This window comes from Hyperolius riggenbachi, chromosome 1 (genome assembly GCF_040937935.1).
Source record: "Hyperolius riggenbachi isolate aHypRig1 chromosome 1, aHypRig1.pri, whole genome shotgun sequence".
Lineage (NCBI taxonomy): Eukaryota > Metazoa > Chordata > Amphibia > Anura > Hyperoliidae > Hyperolius > Hyperolius riggenbachi.
Genome location: NC_090646.1, coordinates 121,016,575 through 121,041,464, shown reverse-complemented (window position 1 = coordinate 121,041,464; position 24,890 = coordinate 121,016,575). Strand labels below are relative to the sequence as shown.

The following is a 24,890-nucleotide window of genomic DNA, read 5'->3' as shown; positions in this document are numbered from 1 at the left end:
ATCCATCATAGTCCAGAGACAAGTTTGGGCAAAACCAGGTAACTTACCTGTATATTTTTTGGATGATGGAGGAAACCAGAGCTACCAGAAGAAACTTGCGCAGTCACAGGAACAACATAGAAACTCCATGCATATAGTGCCCTGACTGGGATGCAAACCAGAGACCCAGCGCTGCAAGGCAAGAGTGCTATCCACTGAATCAGAGCACCTTTTCCAGTTCCCATTAATAGTACTTATTTTGTGGAAATCCACAGATGTAGTTAATAAATTCCCCTCAGACTCTTATTACCCCATCTGTAAATGTTTTTGGTTTTCTGCAAAACATGCACCGTTGGGGGTTCAGTAACCCCCTGTTAACCAGAACTCAGTTAACCAGAAATCTCAAGCTACCAGAAAAAAAATCCTGGCCTTGCAGGATTCATAAAGTTACTTTTACACCTCTTTATACAGTAATAAACCCTGTTACCAGTGGCGTAGCTAAGGAGCTGTGGGCCCCGATGCAAGTTTTACAATGGGGCCCCCCTAGCACTCTATACATAACAATTGATACGACGCACCAAAACCTGCCAATGGCAACTACAGTGTCAGAGGTGCAAGAAGGGGATAGGGAACAGTTTGTTAATGATTACCACTAATCAAAGTATCTATTAGAAGTGGTTATTATGAGCACAGGACTAATAGAGAGCTAATACTGTAATTGAGGGAGGGCCCTTCGGGGCCCCTCTGGCCCAAGGGCCCCGATGCGGCCGCTACCTCTGCACCCCCTATTGCTACGCCCCTGCCTGTTACATTTCCATAAGTTAAGTCTGTTCTTTGTCTTAATTTGTTTTTAATTACGGTATTTCAACATTAATACGGAGTTTATAGTAATTATTAGGTATGATCAAAGATATGCAAATTCTTCTGAGTTGATGCAAATGTATGCAATGTTTTATGCAAATATATGTAGCTTGAAAATGGACCAATCAATTTAAACCTGGGTTTAAATTGATTGGTCCATTTTCAAACTGCATACATTTGCATAAAAATTTTCATAATTTAAGAAGAAATTGCATCTTATTGATCATCCCTAGTAAATATACAGTGTGGGGCATAGTACTGGTTTAGCTAGGCCTATTTTTAACATTGACTCTCAAGCAATCAAAAACTACATGTATCCCGCATCAGCCAATCATGTCGGTGCTTGATAATGGGGGTTTAATCCTCGGAACACTTCATGCAACTTCCCATTAGATCAATGGGTTAAACTGATAATATCTGACAGGTCCGATCAGGTTTCCGATCTTTTGTTTTTACCTGATCAGATCAGGGCCGCCATCAGAAATTTTGGGGCCCCTCACAAATCATCAGTCCGGGCCCCCCCCCCCCCAAACTGAGAAATGTGCGTAGCCATTACATGTTGGCAGAGCTAGTTGGAGACTTGCTGTCCACAAATTAATCACGAATAACCACGGTGGATACTCGTGATTCAAGTTAGCTCTAATTGCCACAGCTGAGCGGCTAGATGCGGCGGGGTTAATTACCCAGACCGCCGCTCTCCGCCCAGCGTTTCAACGAGGTGCAAGTTTCCGAATGGACGCGTTGCAAGCCTCGATATCGAGCACTTCCTCCTTCAAGCCGGAAGGAGGAAGTGCTCCATCATTTTTTTAGAACCTCCCAGTTTTATTTTCTGTTTAAAAAAACTAAAAAAGTAGGTTTAATGCTATTGTCTCATATGGTAATGATTCAGCTTTTCCCATAGTCTCGCAGTTAGCAATCATGTGACCCCCAACAAGACAAATTCAGCAATCATGAGTCCCCCAACAAGACAAATTCAGCAATCATGAGGCCCCCAACAAGATAAATTCAGCAATCGTGAGACCCCCAACAAGACAAATTCAGCAATCATGAGGCCCCAACAAATCATGAGGTCCCCAACAAATCATGAGGCCCCCAACAAGACAAATTCAGCAATCTTGAGGCAATGAGGCTCCCAACAAATCATGAGGCCCCCAACAAGTAAAAATTTAATCATTAGGCCCCCAACAAGACAAATTCAGCAGACATGAGGCACATAAATAGACAGCATTTCACATAAATAGGCATAATGCCCCCTTATTATGGTAGACACCTCTCACCTGGATTCTGACAGGGACCCCCAGGTTAGGTAGTGAGTGACATGGAGCCCTTTTAGGTAGTGAGTGAGTGACAGGGAGCCCCTTTAGGGAGGGAGTGAGTGACAGGGAGCCCCTTTAGCTAGTGAGCGAGTGACAGGGAGCCCCTTTAGGGAGTGAGTGAGTGACAGGGAGCCCCTTTAGCTAGTGAGTGAGAGACAGGGAGCCCCTTTAGCTAGTGAGTGAGTGACAGGGAGCCCCTTTAGCTAGTGAGTGAGTGACAGGGAGCCCTTTTAGCTAGTGAGTGAGTGACAGGGAGCCCCTTTAGCTAGTGAGTGAGTGACAGGGAGCCCCTTTAGCTAGTGAGTGAGTGACAGGGAGCCCCTTTAGCTAGTGAGTGAGTGACAGGGAGGCCCTTTAGCTAGTGAGTGAGTGACAGGGAGCCCCTTTAGGGAGTGTGTGAGTGACAGGGAGCCCCTTTAGCGAGTGAGTGAGTGACAGGGAGCCCCTTTAGCTAGTGAGTGAGTGACAGGGAGGCCCTTTAGGGAGTGAGTGAGTGAGTGACAGGGAGGCCCTTTAGCAAGTGAGTGAGTGACAGGGAGGCCCTTTAGCTAGTGAGTGAGTGACAGGGAGGCCCTTTAGCAAGTGAGTGAGTGACAGGGACAGGCCCGCCATCAGGGGGGGACATCCGTGACTCCCGTCACGGGCCCGGGCCTGCAGGGGGGCCCCATCCCCGCCGCGGCCCTAGCGGGTGCCGCCCGACCGCCGCTCAACCTCCCCTGGCCGCTGCTCCCTCCCTCCATCCCTCTAGCCGCCGCCTCCGCCGCCGCGTCAGACCTCGATCAGGCGGCGACAATAGTGCGGGCGCTAGGACCCAGCGCCCGCACTGATATGCGGAAGTGACGTCACTTCCGCATATAGAGCGGGTGCGTCCAGCGCCCGCTCTTACTGGTCGGGTCGCCGCTGATCTTGAGGTCTGACGCTGCTGGCAGCCTGGCAAGGTAGGGGAAGCAGCGGTGGCGGCTGGGGGGGGGGGGCCTCCCTGTCACTCACTCACTCACTCACTAGCTAAAGGGCCTCCCTGTCACTCACTCCCTAGCTAAAGGGCCTCCCTGTCACTCACTCACTGCCTAATGGGGCTCCCTGTCACTCACTCACTAGCTAAAGGGCCTCCCTGTCACTCACTCCCTAGCTAAAGGGCCTCCCTGTCACTCACTCACTGCCTAATGGGGCTCCCTGTCACTCACTCACTAGCTAAAGGGGCTCCCTGTCACTCACTCACTTGCTAAAGGGCCTCCCTGTCACTCACTCACTAGCTAAAGGGCCTCCCTGTCACTCACTCACTTGCTAAAGGGCCTCCCTGTCACTCACTCACTCACTCCCTAAAGGGCCTCCCTGTCACTCACTCACTAGCTAAAGGGGCTCCCTGTCACTCACTCACTCGCTAAAGGGGCTCCCTGTCACTCACACACTCCCTAAAGGGGCTCCCTGTCACTCACTCACTAGCTAAAGGGCCTCCCTGTCACTCACTCACTAGCTAAAGGGGCTCCCTGTCACTCACTCACTAGCTAAAGGGGCTCCCTGTCACTCACTCACTAGCTAAAGGGGCTCCCTGTCACTCACTCACTAGCTAAAAGGGCTCCCTGTCACTCACTCACTAGCTAAAGGGGCTCCCTGTCACTCACTCACTAGCTAAAGGGGCTCCCTGTCTCTCACTCACTAGCTAAAGGGGCTCCCTGTCACTCACTCACTCCCTAAAGGGGCTCCCTGTCACTCGCTCACTAGCTAAAGGGGCTCCCTGTCACTCACTCCCTCCCTAAAGGGGCTCCCTGTCACTCACTCACTACCTAAAAGGGCTCCATGTCACTCACTACCTAACCTGGGGGTCCCTGTCAGAATCCAGGTGAGAGGTGTCTACCATAATAAGGGGGCATTATGCCTATTTATGTGAAATGCTGTCTATTTATGTGCCTCATGTCTGCTGAATTTGTCTTGTTGGGGGCCTAATGATTAAATTTTTACTTGTTGGGGGCCTCATGATTTGTTGGGAGCCTCATTGCCTCAAGATTGCTGAATTTGTCTTGTTGGGGGCCTCATGATTTGTTGGGGACCTCATGATTTGTTGGGGCCTCATGATTGCTGAATTTGTCTTGTTGGGGGTCTCACGATTGCTGAATTTATCTTGTTGGGGGCCTCATGATTGCTGAATTTGTCTTGTTGGGGGACTCATGATTGCTGAATTTGTCTTGTTGGGGGTCACATGATTGCTAACTGCGAGACTATGGGAAAAGCTGAATCATTACCATATGAGACAATAGCATTAAACCTACTTTTTTAGTTTTTTTAAACAGAAAATAAAACTGGGAGGTTCTAAAAAAATGATGGAGCACTTCCTCCTTCCGGCTTGAAGGAGGAAGTGCTCGATATCGAGGCTTGCAACGCGTCCATTCGGAAACTTGCACCTCGTTGAAACGCTGGGCGGAGAGCGGCGGTCTGGGTAATTAACCCCGCCGCATCTAGCCGCTCAGCTGTGGCAATTAGAGCTAACTTGAATCACGAGTATCCACCGTGGTTATTCGTGATTAATTTGTGGACAGCAAGTCTCCAACTAGCTCTGCCAACATGTAATGGCTACGCACATTTCTCAGTTTGGGGGGGGGGGGGGCCCGGACTGATGATTTGTGAGGGGCCCCAAAATTTCTGATGGCGGCCCTGGACAGGGAGCCCCTTTAGCTAGTGAGTGAGTGACAGGGAGCCCCATTAGGCAGTGAGTGAGTGACAGGGAGGCCCTTTAGCTAGGGAGTGAGTGACAGGGAGGCCCTTTAGCTAGTGAGTGAGTGACAGGGAGCCCCATTAGGCAGTGAGTGAGTGACAGGGAGGCCCTTTAGCTAGGGAGTGAGTGACAGGGAGGCCCTTTAGCTAGTGAGTGAGTGAGTGACAGGGAGGCCCCCCCCCCCCAGCCGCCACCGCTGCTTCCCCTACCTTGCCAGGCTGCCAGCAGCGTCAGACCTCAAGATCAGCGGCGACCCGACCAGTAAGAGCGGGCGCTGGACGCACCCGCTCTATATGCGGAAGTGACGTCACTTCCGCATATCAGTGCGGGCGCTGGGTCCTAGCGCCCGCACTATTGTCGCCGCCTGATCGAGGTCTGACGCGGCGGCGGAGGCGGCGGCTAGAGGGATGGAGGGAGGGAGCAGCGGCCAGGGGAGGTTGAGCGGCGGTCGGGCGGCACCCGCTAGGGCCGCGGCGGGGATGGGGCCCCCCTGCAGGCCCGGGCCCGTGACGGGAGTCACGGATGTCCCCCCCTGATGGCGGGCCTGCCTGTCGGACATTATCGATTCAATATGTTGATCTGATGAGAAATTGCATGGTGTGTACCAGGCATTACTGTACTTGAGGACAGAGTTGGGAAGCCCTTCTCTACACCACCACCATGCTGCCCCTATCATCATGTTGATACCGTGCAACCATATTTATTTGTTCAGCAGCTCCTGCAGGAAAATGTAAAACATGACGGACAAGTAAAGATATCCAAAAATGTCTTTATTTAACTTTACACATTTATAAGAACAGAAATGTTAAAACTTTTTTTTTACATTCTGCCCAAGTAAGCCTTTTATGACCTGCAAAAAAGTTAACTTGCTCTCTGCTAGCACATCCATGAGAGGTAAGAGGCTGAGTGGTCAGGTGAACATCTCAAAAGCAAGATGATGGCATTTAAAAAATAATATAAAAAATAATTTACGCCGGCTGGCGTAAAATTCCTGCGAATGTGCGGTTCAGACTTAGAGATCCACACATGCGCAGGTCTCTTTCATTCAGCCAAAAGTGACGCATTACTGGAGCTGGGACCAGGACCACGGAAGGGACCAGGAGGACACCGGGGACCTTGCGGGCTATGGAGTGTGTGTGTGTGTGTGTGTGTGTGGGGGGGGGGGGGGGGGGGTGGACCAAGGTAAGTAAAATTTTTTAATCAAAGCTCAGGGTCCCGTTAACGTTTTTTACTTGTATAAATAATTAATAACTGCCAGAGGTCTGTTAATTAAAAAAAGTACCTAGTAAACAGGGGAGACACATTACACATGTAAGTTTTTGTGCAAAGCATCAGAATTTCACTTACTGTCGCAGAGAACCTCTCAGCTTAGAATTATGATATTATATTTAGATACGTTTTATTACAATTTGTAGAAGAGCTCCCCTCAAGCACCTCTCCCTAATAATAAATGTATCTACGCTGACCTGGGTAGAGTCATTCAAAAATACTGTCACCATCATCAAAAAAGTGTAACAGAGGATGTACCACCTACAGCAGCTCAAAAGGTTTGGCCTACTACAAAAACGAATGGTGCAGTACTACACTGCAATCATCGAATCCATCATGACATCAACTATGATTTTCTGGTTCGGCTCATGCTCCATACGAGAAAAGGTGAGACTGCAGCGCATCCTCTGATCAACAGAAAGAATTATTGGCTGTAGCTTGCCTTCCCTGCAGGATCTTTACATTAGCAGATGCAGAAAGAGAGAACCAGGATTGCCTCTGACCCTGCTCACTCCATCTTCCAACTTATAAAAACAAAACAGAGGACACCAAGAGGCAATAGTGCAATATTGTCTGGTAAGCACAATATATAATGTAATGTCAAAGGTTCTTATACTCACAAAGGTGGGTTACCATTAGGTAACCACTTGACAGGCAGGTGGGGAGTATTAGTACCTGACTCCACTCAGGTATAAAAGTCGCTCTCTGTAGATAGGAAAAATGTGGAAAGAACCCCTCCACCAGGGGTGGACTTAATCGTGCTGTAATATGTACGAACAGAGGCGCCAAGCAGAGTAAAACAATGTTCTAAAAATGATAAAAAACAGGGAAGTCGAGGTGGACTTACCTCCCTCTGGTAGTGGACATATACTCAGAGTAAAAAATATACAATTTATTCACAGCTCCATAAAATCGCAATGTGTTTCGCGGTCAACAGTCCCGCTGCGGGACTGTTGACCGCGAAACGCATTGCGATTTTATGGAGCTGTGAATAAATTGTATATTTTTTACTCTGCATTTGAGTATATGTCCACTACCAGAGGGAGGTAAGTCCACCTCGACTTCTCTCTTTTTATCATTTTTAGAACATTGTTTTACTCTGCTTGGCGCCTCTGTTCGTACATATTACAGCATCTTCCAACTTATGACTTCACGAAGGAGATGCCGGTCAATTACAACAAAAACTTCCATGCATATAAACAGCTTCTTCCTTCAGGTGGTAGCCATGCTTAATGCGGAACCACACTAAATGATCCAGCAGAAACAGCAATGCTGAAACTGCTAAGAAACTATTATGACTTGAAAGTGTTACAGCACAGAACTGAAAATAAATGCTTCTCCCCCTGTTTACTACCACTTTAACTTATACAGTATACTGTCCTTGACTTGTAATATTTACACTGAGTGTACTTTTATTGTTTTGTCTCTGTCCTTTAAAGAACAACTATCAAAGCTTGTACTTTGTACAACACCTGTCATATAGTGGAGCAAAGTAAAGAACAGTACCTTGTAATGAATTAAAATAATAATAATAATCCGAACATTTGTATAGCGCTTTTTCTTCTTTCGGACTCAAAGCGCTCACACTTTATGAACAAAGTGGAAGAAATCACAGTGTCAGATAGTAGAAATAGTTATTGTACAGCTACTACTAATAATTTGTGCTATTTGTGCTTTATTCAACATATTTTTTGTGTGCAACGCTAGTATTAACATTCTTGGTATGTAAACGTAAGTGTAAACATTCTTGACATTTGATCTACTGTAAAACATGTAACTATTAAACATAGGGTCCTATTTATATAGTGGTGATAAATGCACTTTTATAAAGGAGAGACCCTCTTAAAGGGAAGGTTCAGGGAGGGTGGGTAAAAAATCAAAATCAATTTCCACTTACCTGGGGCTTCCTCCAGCCCGTGGCAGGCAGGAGGTGCCCTCGCCGCCGCTCCGCAGGCTCCCGGTGGTCTCCGGTGGCGCGCCCGACCTGGCCAGGCCGGCTGCCAGGTCGGGCTCTTCTGCGCTCCAAGTCCTGGTACTTCTGCGTCCCACGCCGGCGCTCTGACGTCATCGGACGTCCTCCGGGCTCTATTGCGCATGCGCAGAACTACTGCGCATGCGCAGTAGAGCCCGGAGGACGTCCGATGACGTCAGAGCGCCGGCGTGGGACGCAGAAGTACCAGGACTTGGAGCGCAGAAAAGCCCGACCTGGCAGCCGGCCTGGCCAGGTCGGGCGCGCCACCGGAGACCACCGGGAGCCTGCGGAGCGGCGCCGAGGGCACCTCCTGCCTGCCACGGGCTGGAGGAAGCCCCAGGTAAGTGGAAATTGATTTTGATTTTTTACCCACCCTCCCTGAACCTTCCCTTTAATCTCATGTAACTTACCATTTTCATCATATTCATAAAGTGACAGAAATCAAATACTCACTAGTGATGTGAAGTGGAGAATTATTCTAAAACATTAGAATGGCTTTTCATGAAAAATGTGCTAATAGTGCACAGTGTGATAATTTGGCGATGCAATGGGAGAGAAGCATTGACTGCAATGCATTTTCTCAGTACTAATGAAAGGAAGTGGCGAAAATCTCAGGATTCAAACGATAAACACACCCTTGTCTCTCACCGGTAGAGCTACCAAAATGCGATCACCAAGAAAAAATCCTCCTACCTATCACAGGAGATCGCAAAGGCCGCCAACAGACCAGCCCAACTATTCCGCACAGTTGATAGACTATGTAATCCATCCTGTCTAAAACCCACTATAACTCCCTCAAAGGAGCTATGTGAGAAATTTGCCTGCTACTTTGCTGACAAAGTATCTTCTATTCGGTCTCTCATTCAGTCCACAGCACCCAAGACTCATGCAACTAAAGGAATTCGCTGCAAAAACAACCTAACACCCTGGACTGATTTCAAAAGTATTAGTGAGGAAGAGATCTCAGACATCCTCTGTCGTCTCCGCCAGACAACCTGCGACCTGGACCCTGGACCAACTAAACATATGCTGAAATGCCCTGACCTGCTAGGTCCAGCATTTCACAAAATAGTAAATTGCTCTCTGAAAGCAGGGAGGTTTCCTACCTCTCTAAAAGAAGGAATCATCAAGCCCCTTCTTAAAAAACCTTCCATGGATCCAGATGCTATGAGCAGCTACAGACCTGTCTCCAACCTCCCCTTCTTAGGTAAAGTTATTGAAAAGGCTGTCTATCTGCAACTTGAAACCAGGCTGTCAGTAAACAACATCCTGGACCCTCTACAATCTGGCTTTAAGAAACACCACAGCTGTGAAACAGCCCTCATCCAAGTCTGCAACGATCTGCTCATGGCAAGGGACAGAGGGGAATGCTCCATCCTAATCCTGTTGGATCTCTCAGCTGCTTTTGATACAGTTGACCATGAAATCCTGCTTAACAGACTGCAGGAGTACTGTGGCATCAGTGGATCAGTCCTCCAGTGGTTCAGATCATTCCTGACTGACAGAACACAGAGAGTATCCCTAGGACCTATAATGTCCAAACCTGCACCTCTACAATTCGGAGTGCCACAAGGATCAATCCTATCCCCTCTGCTGTTTGCAATCTACATGTTGCCACTCGGTACACTTATCCAACGACATGGCCTGACGTACCACTGCTACGCCGATGACACACAGCTATACCTGTCCTTCAAACCTAGTGGAACAGACCCTACCCCAAAAATAAACTCTTGCTTAGCTGAGCTTCAGGCATGGATGAATGATAACTGGTTGAAACTGAATGCTGACAAAACTGAGGTCCTGTTTGTCCAAAGCCAGTGCTCGCCATCAAAACAGCTCTATCCTAAAGCAACACCAATCAGGATTGGGAATTCAGACATAAACAGCTCCAACCTTGTGCGCAGCCTTGGCGTACTAATCGATGGGGAATTGAGTTTCAGAAACCAAATTTCATCTGTAGTTAAATCTTCCTTCTTTCATCTGAAGAACATTGCAAAGATTAAACATCTGATTCCCCCAGAGGATCTTCAAACCCTAGTCCACGCCTTCATCACATCACGGCTGGACTACTGCAATGCCCTTTATACTGGCCTCCCCAAAAAAGACCTGCGTCGCCTGCAATTAGTGCAGAATGCTGCTGCCAGATTGCTAACAAACCAGCCTCGCCACTGTCACATTACACCGATCCTTCGCTCACTGCACTGGCTACCAGTAGAATGGAGAATACTCTTCAAGATTGGACTGCTGACATTCAAATCCCTGCACAATCTGGGCCCTGGGTACATGAAGGACTTGCTGAAGCTGCACCACACCTCTCACAACCTCAGATCAGCAAGTTCTATAAACTTGGTCACTCCCAGAGTGCACCTCAAAAAATCTGGAGACAGAGCCTTCTGTCATGCTGCCCCTACTCTTTGGAACTCCCTACCACATCCAGTAAAGACAGCACCATCCCTGGAGCTATTCAAATCCAGACTGAAAAGCCACCTGTTTAGCCTGGCATTTCCAGATTTATAAAATTCTTCCTCTGTACCACGATGGTCGGAGCCATGCTTATGCGCTTTGAGTCCCACGGGAGAAAAGCACTTTACAAATGTTATTTGTTGTTGTTGTTGTTGTAATGTGCACTGACTTAGCCTGTAAGAAAAGAACAATCTGAAACCTTTCCCCACTGACATGCATTGATATTTTTACCTTCAAGCAGGTGATGCTTGATAAATGACTGCAGTCTGCTAGCCAACCACATCTGCAATGATAACATGGCAGGGATAAGAAAGCATCAATACTGTTTCTTTCTCTCATTTATGGTTGCTTTATAAATAGGAGGCAGCTGCAGCAGTAAAGAACAGTGCTATGAACCAGCTATCTTGTCGCGCTTTGGGACAGGTGCGGTGACTTGCGGTAATATTCCTCTGCACAGACAGCGCATAACAATATTACCTTTACTTCCGGCAGTATGTACCACTGGTTATTAACGCGACCCGCAGTACTCTAGTAGTACATGTTACTAAAGGGCATTACCATTCTTAGCGCTCATTCCTGCACCAACAGTTGCGCTACTCAAGTATAGAGATGCTGGCGAACAGCTCGCCAGCAAATCTCTATGTGCAGTCTGGCCGTGTACTACTTCCAGGTCGCAATGTCCTGGAGTAGTACGCATGCCAGTGTCTGCATGTGCCCTTTAGTATGCATGCCCTGGCCAGGCGATGCGCGTCGTACTAAAGGACGTGTGCAAAGAAGGGCATGCGTACTACTCCGGGACATTGCGACCTGGAAGTAGTAGAGGCCGGCTATTTGTGGCAAGCAGCTCACGAGCTGTTCGCCTACATCTCTACTCAAGTACAATGGGTCTCGCTAATAGGTTCCAATAACTTGACCACCCCCAAAGTCCAACTTAAAGAGTAACTGTCAAGCTGCAAAAGCTAATTTAAACCTCTATTCTCCTGTGTTAAACAGTTTAGAAGGAAGCCAAAAAGGCAATACTGAAGTTAAAAATCTCTTTTACTTTGATTTTTGCTGAATAGCAAGCCTCTTTATTCCCAAGCTCCTAAGGAGGCCGGCAGGCCGCATAACAGATACTGCAAAGCATGCTGGGGCTGCTTCTTATCCCTACTGCACTGCCTTGGTCCTCCCCTTCATTTCCCTATCCCGCCCTAAGGCTGCTTTCACAGTGAGAAGTTACAGGCTCATGTTACAGCAGCTTGTATCTTGCAGCCCAGCTCACAGCACTGAAAAATCAATGTGCTGTTCACAGGGCACATGTTCCGAGTATACTGCATGAGTCCGCTATTGTTCCGAGCCACATGGCTAATTAATATTCACTGCACAGTAGTGTTTTCCGGATCATGAGCCATTAGGATCTTTGATCCAGATCTTTTTTGTGAGTCGAATCATCAGGAAGCAGGGTAAGGGAGGATATTACATCACAATTGGCTTCATACAAGACAGTCAAACATGGAACCTGCCATGAGCTGTCAGGAGCATCAATCTCTGCAAATACTATATAAAAATTCTGTGAAATCCAAACGTGGACAGTGAAATGCATATGTAATGTAAGTACAGCCAATATTTAGCTACTGATATATGTGTTTTTTTTCTCTGAGACCCTGTACATAACAGCTCCTCTTTAAAGGACTTCCGTGGCCAAATGTTCCCCCAAAAATAAAAAAGTTAGATACCTGCATAACTTTGGTGGACACAGAGGACGCCGTCCGCGCCCTCCATACCGTTCCGCCGGGTCCCCACCTCTCAATATCCCTTCGAATGGCTCCTGACCCCACAGCCAGGGTCGGGCTCTGCTGCCTGTATAAAGATGGCCGCCAGCGCTGGCCGCGGCTACGTACTCCGCATTGCCGCTATTGCGGCTGCGCAGCACTAGAGCCAACTCCCCGATCCATGCAACAGGATGTTTCCTGTAGCGTGGATCGGGCCGTGGGGTCGAGAGCCATTCAAGGGGATATTGAGAGGCGGGGACCCGGCGGAATGGCACAGATGGCGCGGACGGCGTCCTCTGTGTCCACCAAAGTTATGCAGGTATCTAACTTTTTTAATTTTTGGGGGGAACATTTGGCCTCGGAAGTCCTTTAAAGAGTAACTGTAAGGCAAAAAATTAAAAAACTATTTTTATCTGGTAAACAAGTAATAAGGATGCTAAACAGGCAATCCAAAAGTTAAAATCTCTATTACTTTTCTTGTTGATAAATTATCATTCCCCAGTTTACCTGACTCTTATTTGGTACACACAAAATTTGGTACACAAAAAGGAAGTTGCAGGGCATGCTGGGTTGTCCTTTTATGCTTCTGTACTTCCCCGCAGACTTAACTAATGCAGCCTGATTGGCTGAAGCCTCTTTCCCTCCTGTTTTCCCCTCTGCATCAAGCCTTTTGTTACTTGTACATAGGTTCTTTAAAGTGAACCCGAAGTGAGAGTGATATGGAGGATGCCATATTTATTTCCTTTTAAGCAATACCAGTTACAGGTACGTGGCTCTCCTGCTGATACTCTGCCTCTAATACTTTTAGCTATAGACCCTGAACAAGCATGCAGCAGATCAGGTGTTTCTGACAATATTGTCAGATCTGACAATATTAGCTGCATGCTTGTTTCTGGTGTTATTCACATATTACTACAGCCAAATATATCAGCAGGACTGCCAGGAAACTGGTATTGTTTAAAAGGAAATAAATATGGCAGCCTCCATATCACTCTCACTTTGGGTTCACTTTAAGTTAGCCGCACATTTATAGATTTTGCTGTTCCATTCGATTCAGATTTGATCATGATGGCTCATAGAGTTGCATTGGATTAACCAGTGTAACGCTGCAGTTTGATGGACTTTCAATAGATTACAGTGTGTGAAAGGAATTTATCCCTCTCTTATGAGAAAGGGATCAACCTTTTTGCCAAATCGGGTGGCAATCTACAAGTGTGTAGCTACCTGTAAGGGCCGGTTCACACGGACGCTTGGCGGCGTCTACCGTCAAGCGTTCGGGACCCATCGGCTAAACTCTCCCATTCAAGTGAATAGGAGCGTTTAGCATTGCGCGGTTACCGTCGATTACCGTCGATTGCATAAACGCGGCGTTCTGATCCCGATTTAACGCATCGTTTCGGCCGTCCCTAGAAGCCGCATGCAACGTCCAGGGACGGCTAGCCGGCGCGGCTTCATGTCCCCCTGCGGGGACGAGAAACGCCGATCGCGACGATCTCTGTACCGCCGCCACCGAACGGGACGTCACAGGACGACGCGACTTCCTGGCCGCCCCAACGCCGCCTGCCGTCAGTGTGAACCGGCCCTTAGTCATGTTCATTGTCACAGTTTAGCTTCATGTAAGCTAATTGAATGGCTGTCAACATCAAGTTCTCCATGGTTATCAGGTTCCTCCGCTTGCACCAACTCTTCTTCCTCAATAGGAAGGTTTATTTGAATTGCTCCTCTGAGGTTAGCCCAAAACAGGCCATGTTTACCTTTCTCCTTTGGCCACTCCATGTAAGTCCTTTCCTTCATTAAGGCTTTCAGTCTACTGTATTTATTGGGAATAAGATACTGAGGTATAGGTTCCAACAAAATTAGTATTAAGTTTTCAGAGTTCTTGCCAAACAACGAATGCTGTGCAAAATACAGTTCATAATGGCACCATTCACTTTGAACAAAATTAGGAGAAAGAACAAAGATAGACTTGAAACTTTTCTCTATGCAGTGGATGATATTGTCAATGATGGCTCTGCCAGGAATGAAGTCTCTCTCGTGGAGGCAGACTCTTATTGAGCCACCTTCTTTCTCAAGGTTTGGTATCAAAAAGTCTCTAACCCAATCACCGTCATGTTGGCTGTAGGACACAAAGGCATGAAAATGTTTACCTTTCTGTATCTGTCTCATATCAATGTTCCTCGCTCTGTATTTTTTTCTGAGCCACTGGAAAATCATCCGAATATACCAAGGTAAATCAAAATATTTGCATGTAAAACACACCAGCAGTACCAGAATCAAAGTGGAACCGACCACAATGCCGACTAAAAGGGAAACATTGCATGATATCTCAGACAGATGGAATTCCTCGAGGATTATTCCTCTGTTTTCTTCTGGAAGCTCACACTTGTAGGATGTGGGCCATCCCTCAAGTTTTCCTTGAAATTTCTGGACTGAACTTACAAATGATCGTATTTCACAGTTACACACAAATTTATTGTTTTGAACACTTACTGTCTTTATATTTTGGCAGTTTTGGAAAAATTCACCCGATGGAGAAAGTATAATGTTATTATCAAGATTTAGGACTACCAGCTTCTTACCCATCTGACTGCAGTCTGGTAGATTATTCAGTTGATTTAATGCCAGATTCAGTTCCCTCAAGTATTTTAACGTTTTAATGTCCTTGGACACACTTTGCAAGTTATTTCGAGAGAGATCCAAAACCTCCAGACTTGTTGGCAGACACTTAAATACGGAATCCATTAGTTTGTTGTTTGACAAGTTTAAGAAGACCAAATTCTCTGACCAAACACAGCATGTGTCTTGATCATAGGACAAAAAATTGTCACTTACATCTAAATGCTTTAAAGAATCCATCCTTGAAGTCATTGAACACACATAAAGCAACTTCTCTAGTCTGTTGTTGTGTAAGTTAAGATACTGAAGATCATGTAGGGTATCACACTGCTGAAAAACTCCATCAGTGATTCCGTTATTAGTCAAGGTCAGAAATTGGAAAATGCTTGGGTATGGAGGACAAATGAAGTAAGTAATTTCTGCATTGGACAGAGTTAAATTCTTAAGAAGCATCTTTGAAAATAAGTTCAAGGGATGCTCGTAAAATACAAACACCTGTGGAATAACGTTTTCAATTTGTAAAGATTCTATTGAGCCTTTTGAGACATTAATGGGTAGATAGTTAAACTCTTCTATGATGGTTACCCTGTTAATGGAGACATATTTAACGCTGGAATGCCACACAGTCTCTAGATATCTACTAATGATATGAAAATGTACCTTAATATCACTGAATATAAGGGTCGATACTCTTGAGTTGTTGTCAAGGTATAAAAAAGGACTTGCAGGATATCTGATCTGGGAGATTTCCAGCACAGTGGCTACAGTAAAGGCATCATAAAACAACCATGAGGACAAGAGATTCTGAGGAGCAGTTATATGTAACTTTTCAGTTTTCAGTAACTGCAGACTACCGTTATAATATTTCCAAAGGTCTTCAAGTCCTAGATATACACTCTTAAGCTCCAAATGTGTAATATTCATAAAATCATCTTTAGCTATCTCTTTAGTACTTAGTCCGATGTGTTCCAATGCTCTCAGCATGCCAAATTCCTGGCAAAGATCCACTGTCTCAAAATGATTATAGGACATATTCAGATATTTGATGCCTTTTATAAATTGCAGTGAACTACAGTCCAGAGTATGGAGTCTGTTGAGTGAGATGTCCAGGTGTTCAAGAACGGCGTTGAACTGGAACACTGCAAAGTCTAGAGCTTCTAGATGGTTATTAGAGAGATCCAGAATTCTCAAATTGGGGTACAATTTGAAATCACTTACTTGAAGTCTACTAATGTTACACTTTGATAAATCCAGCTGCGTGAGCAGTGAGGGATCATTGTTCGTCTGTCTCTGAGACCTGGTGCAAAGCAGAGCAGTGTAGCCGGGCAGGAACATAAACGTAAGAAGCCAGGAACAGCAGAATATGTTACATCGGTCTGTGTCCATTGTTCCCAAAGGTGGAATCTATGAAGGGACAAAAATGAATGCTTACTTAGTGAACCCATGTAATATATATATGTATATATATATACTGTAAATCTATATATATATTTTTCAGAGTGAATAATACCAGTTAAGCATACAGTGTCGGACTGGGAGGTGAAAAAGCTGAGGAGGAAATACACCTGCTGGCCAAGCAGCAGAAACCATGTATTGTCATTCCCTATAGAAACCTGTAGCAAGTCTTCACTGTGAACAGGGCCATTTTTAGGCATAGGCATCAGAGCAGTGCTTTTCAGCGCTGCTAGATTTGGCCGCAGCTGGTGCCACCATAGACTATAATAGGAATTACATGTATAGCGGCGCTCAGTGAGTAACGTCGGCACCGTCAGAAGACGGAGCCGAAGTTGCTTTTACAACACAATAATTCGGCCTCCAGCAATCGCTGGAAGCGGAATTATATCATTCCCCACTATCCATGGCGGCCTGGAGGGGGAATAGTAATTAACACGGCCGGGACTTGTGCAGAAGCAGGATCAGCCATATACTGATAAATCTCCCGGCGCCGATTTCAAATGTATGCATAGGCATACCTGGCAGCTGCTGGAGTGCCAACTGTGGGAGGGGGCACCACAGAGCTAGTTTTAGCACACTACAATATGGAATTTGTGTTTTATGGAATTTTTATAACCAACTGCTGGTTCCATTGAGAAAGGGATGGATGGTAATTTTAACACCTAAATGGGCACTGCTGTGTCGATTGTTGTAACTCTGATTGGATTTGCAGGACAATATCTCAGCTGTAAAGACCCAGACTGTATCATGTTTATGAAGTGGATACAAACCCTTTAAAACTGTTATTGGAAGGGTTTGTTATGTGAGTTCAGTGAGTTTGGGCCAGTGCGATGTGTAGGGCCTGGTAATAATTTGTGTATCCTTTACAAACTTATTTTGGGAAACAACATTATTTCTATGTAAACCATCAATTTCTTATTGGCGCCTGCTAAACTAATTGATGTAGCTTATTATCTTTCTGTTTGCAAGATTGGGGTAGTGAAACAAAAGGTGCATTGCCTGGGTCACCAAAATGGCCAGAAACAGCCCTGACTATGAACAGCAACACATGATTACTGCTGCTTGGCAAGCAAGTGGATTTCCTCAGCTTTCCCACCTCCCAGTCCGATACTGTGAGCATATATCATAAACATGATAAAACCAGACCTGTGTTGCCTGCTTTTTATCTCCTGAAGAGATGCCCCATCCCCTTCCTCTCTCCGCTTCCCAGTGTTTACAAACACTTCCCTACGGGATCAGATAAAAATGGCGAAGGACACGCGCCTATAAAAATGGTGCCACCGTAGACGTCAATAGTACAAGCCCAGATTAGCGGCAAGAAGGTTAAATTATGGTGCTTGATAAATATCAGTCGTCTAGTGCCCGCTACTTATCGGGCGCCATAATTTAATCTCCTAGCCACTTATCATGGCTTGTACCATTGCTGCCTCCGGCAGCGGGGGGGGGGGGGGGGGGGGATTTTGTCATTAGGCAGCGGGGTGGCTGGAGCGGTTAGGCAGCGGGTCCTGGGTTAGGCAGCGGGTCCTGGGTTAGACAGCGGCTCCTGGGTAAGGCAGCGGGTCCTGGGTTAAGCAGTGGGTCCTGGGTTAAGCAGCTGGTCCTGGGTTAGGCAGCTGGTCCTGGGTTAGGCAGCGGGTCCTGGGTTAAGCAGCGGCTCCTGGGTTAGGCAGCGGGTCCTGGGTTAAGCAGCGGGTTCTGGGTTAAGCAGCTGGTCCTGGGTTAGGCAGCTGGTCCTGGGTTAGGCAGCTGGTCCTGGGTTAGGCAGCTGGTCCTGGGTTAAGCAGTGGGTCCTGGGTTAAGCAGTGGGTCCTGGGTTAAGCAGCGGGTCCTGGGTTAAGCAGTGGGTCCTGGGTTAAGCAGCTGGTCCTGGGTTAGGCAGCTGGTCCTGGGTTAGGCAGCTGGTCCTGGGTTAGGCAGCTGGTCCTGGGTTAAGCAGTGGGTCCTGGGTTAAGCAGTGGGTCCTGGGTTAAGCAGCTGGTCCTGGGTTAGGCAGCTGGTCCTGGGTTAGGCAGCTGGTCCTGGGTTAAGCAGCGGGTCCTGGGTTAAGCAGCTGGTCCTGGGTTAGGCAGCTGGTCCTGGGTTAGGCAGCTGGTCCTGGGTTAAGCAGTGGGTCCTGGGTTAAGCAGCTGGTTCTGGGTTAGGCAGCTGGTCCTGGGTTAGGCAGCTGGTCCTGGGTTAAGCAGCTGGTCCTGGGTTAGGCAGCTGGTCCTGGGTTAAGCAGTGGGTCCTGGGTTAAGCAGTGGGTCCTGGGTTAAGCAGCGGGTCCTGGGTTAGGCAGCTGGTCCTGGGTTAGGCAGCGGGCCCTGGGTTAGACAGTGGCTCCTGGGTTAGGCAGCGGGTCCTGGGTTAAGCAGCGGGTCCTGGGTTAAACAGCGGGTCCTGGATTAAGCAGCTGGTCCTGGGTTAGGCAGCTGGTCCTGGCTTAGGCAGCGGGGCTGGAGCGGTCAGGTTGAGGCACAGGTAGAGGGAGGGTTCAGTGTGAGAGTAGGCAGGGGATTTGAATACATTACCTGCTTCGGGGCCATCGCATCGTCCACTTACTACTTAAGGTGGCCATACACTGGTCGATTTGCCATCAGATCGACCAACAGATCGAATCTGATCAGAGAGGGATCGTAAGGCTGCCTTTACTGCAAACAGATTGTGAATCGATTTCAGCCTGAAACCAATTCACCATCTGTGAAGCTGCCGCCGCCCCCCCTGCATACATTACTTGATCCGGCCGGCGCGAGTCCCCAGGTCTCCGCTGTCTTCTTCTCCGCGCTCGGCTCCAGCTTCACTTCACGTCCGGGGAAATTTAACAGTAGAGGGCGCTCTACTGTTTAAACTTCTTGTCTGGATAGGAGGAAGTGAAGGTTCCTGCCGGAACCCAGCGGAGAAGGAGCAGCGGTGACAGCGGGGATACGCGCCGGCCGGATCAGGTAATGTATTGCCGCTAGCGTCGGTTGTCGGACATTCGAACGCCGCTATGAATGCACTACCGACCTGCCGGCGATTGAGCAAAATCTTCCGCACGGACGGATCGACGGGAACGATCGATTTCGGACAGAAATCGATCGTTCCGTCAGCGTTTGCGCAACGATTTCACAGCAGATTTGGTCACAGTGATCGAATCTGCTGTATATCGGCGGGAAAATCGTTAGGTGTATGGGCCCCTTTAGTTTGAATGAGTCCGGCAGCCAGCTGATCACCATGCGGCTTCAGTCTCCGCATGGTGATTGACTGGCTGCAGGACTCTTGCAAACTAAAGTGGAAGTGGAGAGGAGACGGGATCGCCGGGACCAGGTAATGTATCACTGATGCCGCTAATAACATCTTCTTACTAAGGTTATTTAAAGTTTTTGGACATTTTCAAAACACTAAATAACTTCAGTACCAAAATGCCATTATCAGCATCACCATCAGGGGCGGCGCTACACTGGGGCTTACCCGGGCTCAAGCCCCAACTGACATTTTGTAAGCCACCCCGAAACCCTCCCCACCGCTGGGTTGGTAGGGGTCGTGCCTGTTACCATGATCCTTAATGCGTATGTGCGCACCACGGTATAGACAGTCTATTCCTGAGCGGCTGAGGCAGGGGAAGTTTCAAGCTGCCACCTCTGTCAGTCCCTCCCTCTCCCTCCAATCAGGGTTCTTTTGGACGCAGCACCACCCCCTCCCACCAATGAAAAAGCTGTAACATATCTAATGAGTGTACAAGACTTAAGGCAGACCTGAACTCAGAACTTCCTCTCTGCTCTAGAAGATAAGCAACAACATAATAACTGTTAAAGAAGAACATTGGTGAAATAAATCCTGCAATAAATCTGCAGTGTGGTCTACTTCCTGCTTTAATGGAAGCAGACATATTGTTAACAACTTGTGCTTTTAAATTAGCTGCTCTGCGGAGGCAGCCAGCTGACACAGCTGAGAGATCAAATTACAACTTGTGCTTAGTCACAGATGAGGGGGAATTAGACAAGCTAAACTCTCTTGCAACTATCTGCAAGGAGTTTGTATGTTCTCCCATGTCTGCGTGGGTTTCCTCCGGGCACTCTGGTTTCCTCCCACATCCCACATAATAGAAAGGCGGCTCACTCTGCTCCTCAAGTTCCTCCATCCCTCTTTTCCTATGCAACTTAATACTGAGGGTACTTCTGGCTACCTAATACTAAAGGGCACCTGTAGCTACCTATGACGGGCAGGGGAAGTAAGTTAAAAGTGACAGCTGGGCCAGGGAGCACCCTTGCGGTGCGGCAGGTGTTTGTAGGTTCATAGAGGGGGAAGTCTAAGGTGCCAGGACATCTGTGCCTATAGGCTCCTGTAAATCCGGGCCTGCCCCTGTGCAAGAGATCAGGTCCACTTTAAGCCAATCAAACCTGTTAGACGTACTAGGCCAGGCATGGGCAAACTTGGCCCTCCAGCTGTTAAGGAACTACAAGTCCCACAATGCATTGCAGGAGTCTGACAGCCACAGTCATGACTCATAAAGGCAAATGCATTGTGGGACTTGTAGTTCCGTAACAGCTGGAGGGCCGAGTTTGCCCATGCCTGTACTAGGCTATATACATAATGTTAGGCATGCTACTGGTGTTGAGTTTTGATGCTGGAAAGCCTGGCAAGCTTTGTAAATATAACATCATTGATGCATTGTACATTACTTATTTTCTTTGTAAATATATTTGTTTGAAATAATATTTAAAAAGCACAGTTTGTACATTTGCAATTGTTTAAGGAAAAGCGCTGAGGTTGGTGAAGTATAAAGTAACGGAGTATACAGTGCGCACATCAATGTCTTAGCTCCTGAGGTTAGCCATCTGAGACCTCTACTTACCACTTACCACTAGCAATAAGCTCACATTGCATCAGCATGGTATCATTTCTGCTTCTCTTCACTTTCCCCCTCCCTTTCTCTTATGTGTATTTTAAATCTCTGGAAAATTTATCTGTACAGAAAAAAAATGTATTTTAGCAATATCAAAAATTCACAATGTAAATTAAACCAATAACCTATAACTTTAAAACAGTGCTCTGGCTGCCTAATTCTAGGGAGCACCTCTGGCTGCCTAATTCTAGGGAGCACCTCTGGCTGCCTGATACTAGGGGGGCACCCAGGTGCGAACCTAGTATGGTGCCACCTGAACCGTGTGCGTCAGGAGGCATCTTCCAAGGGGTGTTATCCCACCCCACTTCCTCCCTGACCACTGCTTCTTTACCTCCTGGTCCCCAAATCCTCCTCTCTGCATGCCCGGCGGGGTATGCAGCAGAGACCTCAGGTGTGACCCGCAGGCAGTGAGACCGGAGAGCGGCTCTCCTAGTAGCGGCGCATATACAGGGGAACCGTTTTCCTATCTCAGTGTCTGTGGGTCACAACTGAGGTCACTGTTGCATCCCGCACGGGGATGCAGTGAGGGGGACCCAGGAACTGTGGTGGAGGAGGGGGCCGCCCGACTCCAGGGGGTACAGGAGTAGCTGCCAGGGGAGGGGGTACAGCCTGGCTACCTATACTGGGGTACCTACATAGCTAACCTATACTGGGGGCAACTATACCTGGCTATCTATACTGGGGCCACCTATACCTGGCTACCTATACTGGAGGCACCTATACCTGGCTACCTGTACTGGAGGCACCTATACCTGGTTATCTATACTGGAGGCACCTATACCTGGTTATCTATACTGGAGGCACCTATACCTGGTTATCTATACTGGAGGCACCTATACCTAGTTATCAATACTGGGGCCACCTATACTTGGTTATCTATACTGGGGGTTCCTATACCTGGCTACCTATACTGGTGGCTCCTATACTTGGGCTTGGCTACCTATACTTGGGCACCTATACCTCGCTACCTATACTGGGGCATCTATACCTAGCTAACCTAGACTGGGCGCACCTATAGTTGTCTACCTATACTGGGGCCATCTACACCTGTCTGCCTATACTGATGGCACCTATACCTGGCTACCTATACTGGGGGCATCAATACTTGCGGTCATTTAAAATCGGGGAGGGGGGGGGGATAGGGCACATGCTCACACAAAGTCTATAAATGAAGGATCGCTAACATGCTCTCAAAACAAATAAATGAGGGATTGCTAACTGTTGGTTGAAATTATTACTTTTTTTTATTATGTAACTAAATGCAGTGTGCTGTGTTTGAGGCCATTAAAGTATCTATAAACTCATGGAAAAAGCATGCACAATGTATCTATAGCGTATTCAGGTGTTTAAACGCCTGGTTTACAATGTTTGCAAAGACTTGAAAATCACCTATATAAACCCATGCATGCTATAGTCTCATTGCATTTGTTTTACAAACATCCTCCTTGAAATCTAGGCCTAAATGAAGGGAGGAATAGCTGCAGTGCTCTTTATTTAGAAAACATTAGCTCTGCTTCAGCTTAGGCCCGGTTCACACTTGCGGTGGCCCTCCGGAATCGCCGTGCCGGAGCCGCACCGCTTGCAGAACGGACGGAACGGACGCACGGCATAGCAATGAAAGCCTATGCGTCCGTTCACATGCGTCCGTTCTGCCGAACCGGAGCCGGACCGGATCCGGGCCGGATCCGGACTCCGGCCTCCGTTCCAACATGCGCTATTTTTTCATCCGGCTCCTCCGGCAGCCGTATCCGGGGCGGAGCCGGAGTGCACCATCCGGCCAATACAAACCAATGGGAACCGGAGAGCGCACAACACACAGGCTGAGAAATCCGGATGTTCTACCCCACTTCCTATGGGGATTGTTGCGGCGATATTGGATGGGGACACATGGGCAAGCATTTTGGAGTGGAGCAGCACAGCTGGATCCGGATCCGGAGATGTTGGCAGCATGTCGCAGGTGGAGGTGAGTGCTAAACAGCAGAGGGCCTGATTCCACAGGTCCCCCTTCTGCTGACCTCCCAGACCCCCAACTTTTTTTTTGTTTTTAACGTTTTTTTGCCAAATGGATCCGGATCGCATCCTGATGGACACCTGATGCAACCTGACCGGATCCGGATCGGATCCGGATCAGAACCGTACGGTTCCGATCCGGATCCGGTCAGGTCATCCGGTCCGTTTGGCAAACAACCGCAAGTGTGAACCGGGCCTAAGGGCAGCCTTTCTCAACCTTTTTAACCCAGAGAAACCCTGCAAATAATTGTTGGATCTCAAGGAACCCTGAAAATATTTTTGGGGCTCTCAAGGAACCCCTGCATTTATTTTGCAGTTGGCATGGACTTTAAAAGTAGGTGTGTCTGTTTATTTCACTACCACTTATTACAATGCCCCTCATTATCATATTATCTCCTTATTCTAGTGCATTTTATTAATTTGTTCATAATTATTCTGACGGTGACCCCCAATTTAGTGCTTCTTTTTACAGAATCCCCTAATATTATGTGCTATTTACTTCCTCCTCTTTGGGAGAAAATGCCAAGGAACCCCTGCAGAGTACTCAAGGAACCCTGGTTGAGAAAGCCTGGCTTAGGGACTACCTTGCGTACGTATTGTCCTGGCGTTGGTCAGCTGGGCGGGGGGAGAAGCCGAGTTTCCCCCCCTGGTGGTGTAATGTGTGGGTCTGGCTATTGCTGACATACGAATTACACGAATGTGGCTGTGGAGCTATAGCATTATTGTTATAGCGGCGCCCATACCCGGCGCTGCATGGCAGCCAGAGAGCGCCAAAAAGACCTGCTTCGTGTATTTTTATTTAATACTCTAAGGAAGCATGTGTATTTTATGTTTGCGGTGAATATTCTTTCCAAGCCGCATAAGAGCATACAGGAGGATCGTGACAGGCTGGGGATTGCCTAGGTAGACATCCCAGAGGCGTTGTGAGACCCACCCTAAAGGTGAGTGTCCTAACCTGAGGGTGTGGTGGAGGCTTTCATCTATTGAGGAATCCTATCCTGTCAGGCATGTCTCCTGGCTTGGAAAGGAATTTAGGACTGCAGCTATCCAACTAGGATTGTTATTGTCAAAATTTGCTGCTTGTGGACTTATACTTGGAATTGTAGCGCTATCTTATATATGCTTTAGGCTCCCTGCACACTGCAAATCCGTTTTCCGATTCTGATTCCGATTTTCAATTCCGATTTTCCCTGAATACATTCAACAGAAAAATGGATCAAAAAACGTAGCATGCAGTAAAGATTAAAAATCGGAATCGGAGGTAAAAAACGATTAAAAAGCGGAATCGGAATCGCTTGCAGTGTGCAAGAGGCCTTATGCTGTTTTTATTTTTTGTAAAGAAGCGCACCACCATTTTCCACACCCATTGTATGCTATATATCAGCGCAGTGTTTTGAATAGTACTTTTATTACACGCAGCATTCTTGCTTTGTTGGAGTATGATTCTTTATTCAAACACTAACATTTTCCTTAATGTGACGTAATAATTCCCTTTATTACTTCCCTTCCCTGCATGTCTTTTTAGCAGTCAGCAGCTTCTCTGCAAAAAAAGGAGAACTCAAGCAAGAAAGACAGAAAAAAAACCCACCAACAACCCTGCACTCTGTATGAATATTAGATGAAA

The 24,890-nt window shown here is 47.3% G+C and overlaps 1 protein-coding gene across 2 annotated transcripts in view; it reads right to left on the bottom strand.

Moving 5' to 3' along the window:
* Positions 1 to 12,669: 12,669 nt before the first annotated feature.
* The window catches only part of LOC137564711 (toll-like receptor 1), a 41,059-nt gene continuing 28,838 nt past the window's right edge, over positions 12,670 to 24,890 (bottom strand). The window contains exons 4-5 of one of the 2 annotated variants that reach the window (XM_068278454.1): positions 21,206 to 21,317; positions 12,670 to 16,341 (exon numbers count right to left, since the gene is read on the bottom strand). In XM_068278454.1, coding sequence (XP_068134555.1) covers positions 13,921 to 16,323 — 2,403 coding nt within the window. In that variant the 5' untranslated portion in view covers positions 16,324 to 16,341; positions 21,206 to 21,317 and the 3' untranslated portion in view covers positions 12,670 to 13,920. The remainder of the gene's footprint in view (positions 16,342 to 21,205; positions 21,318 to 24,890) is intronic. The other variant, XM_068278453.1, reaches the window with a different exon arrangement.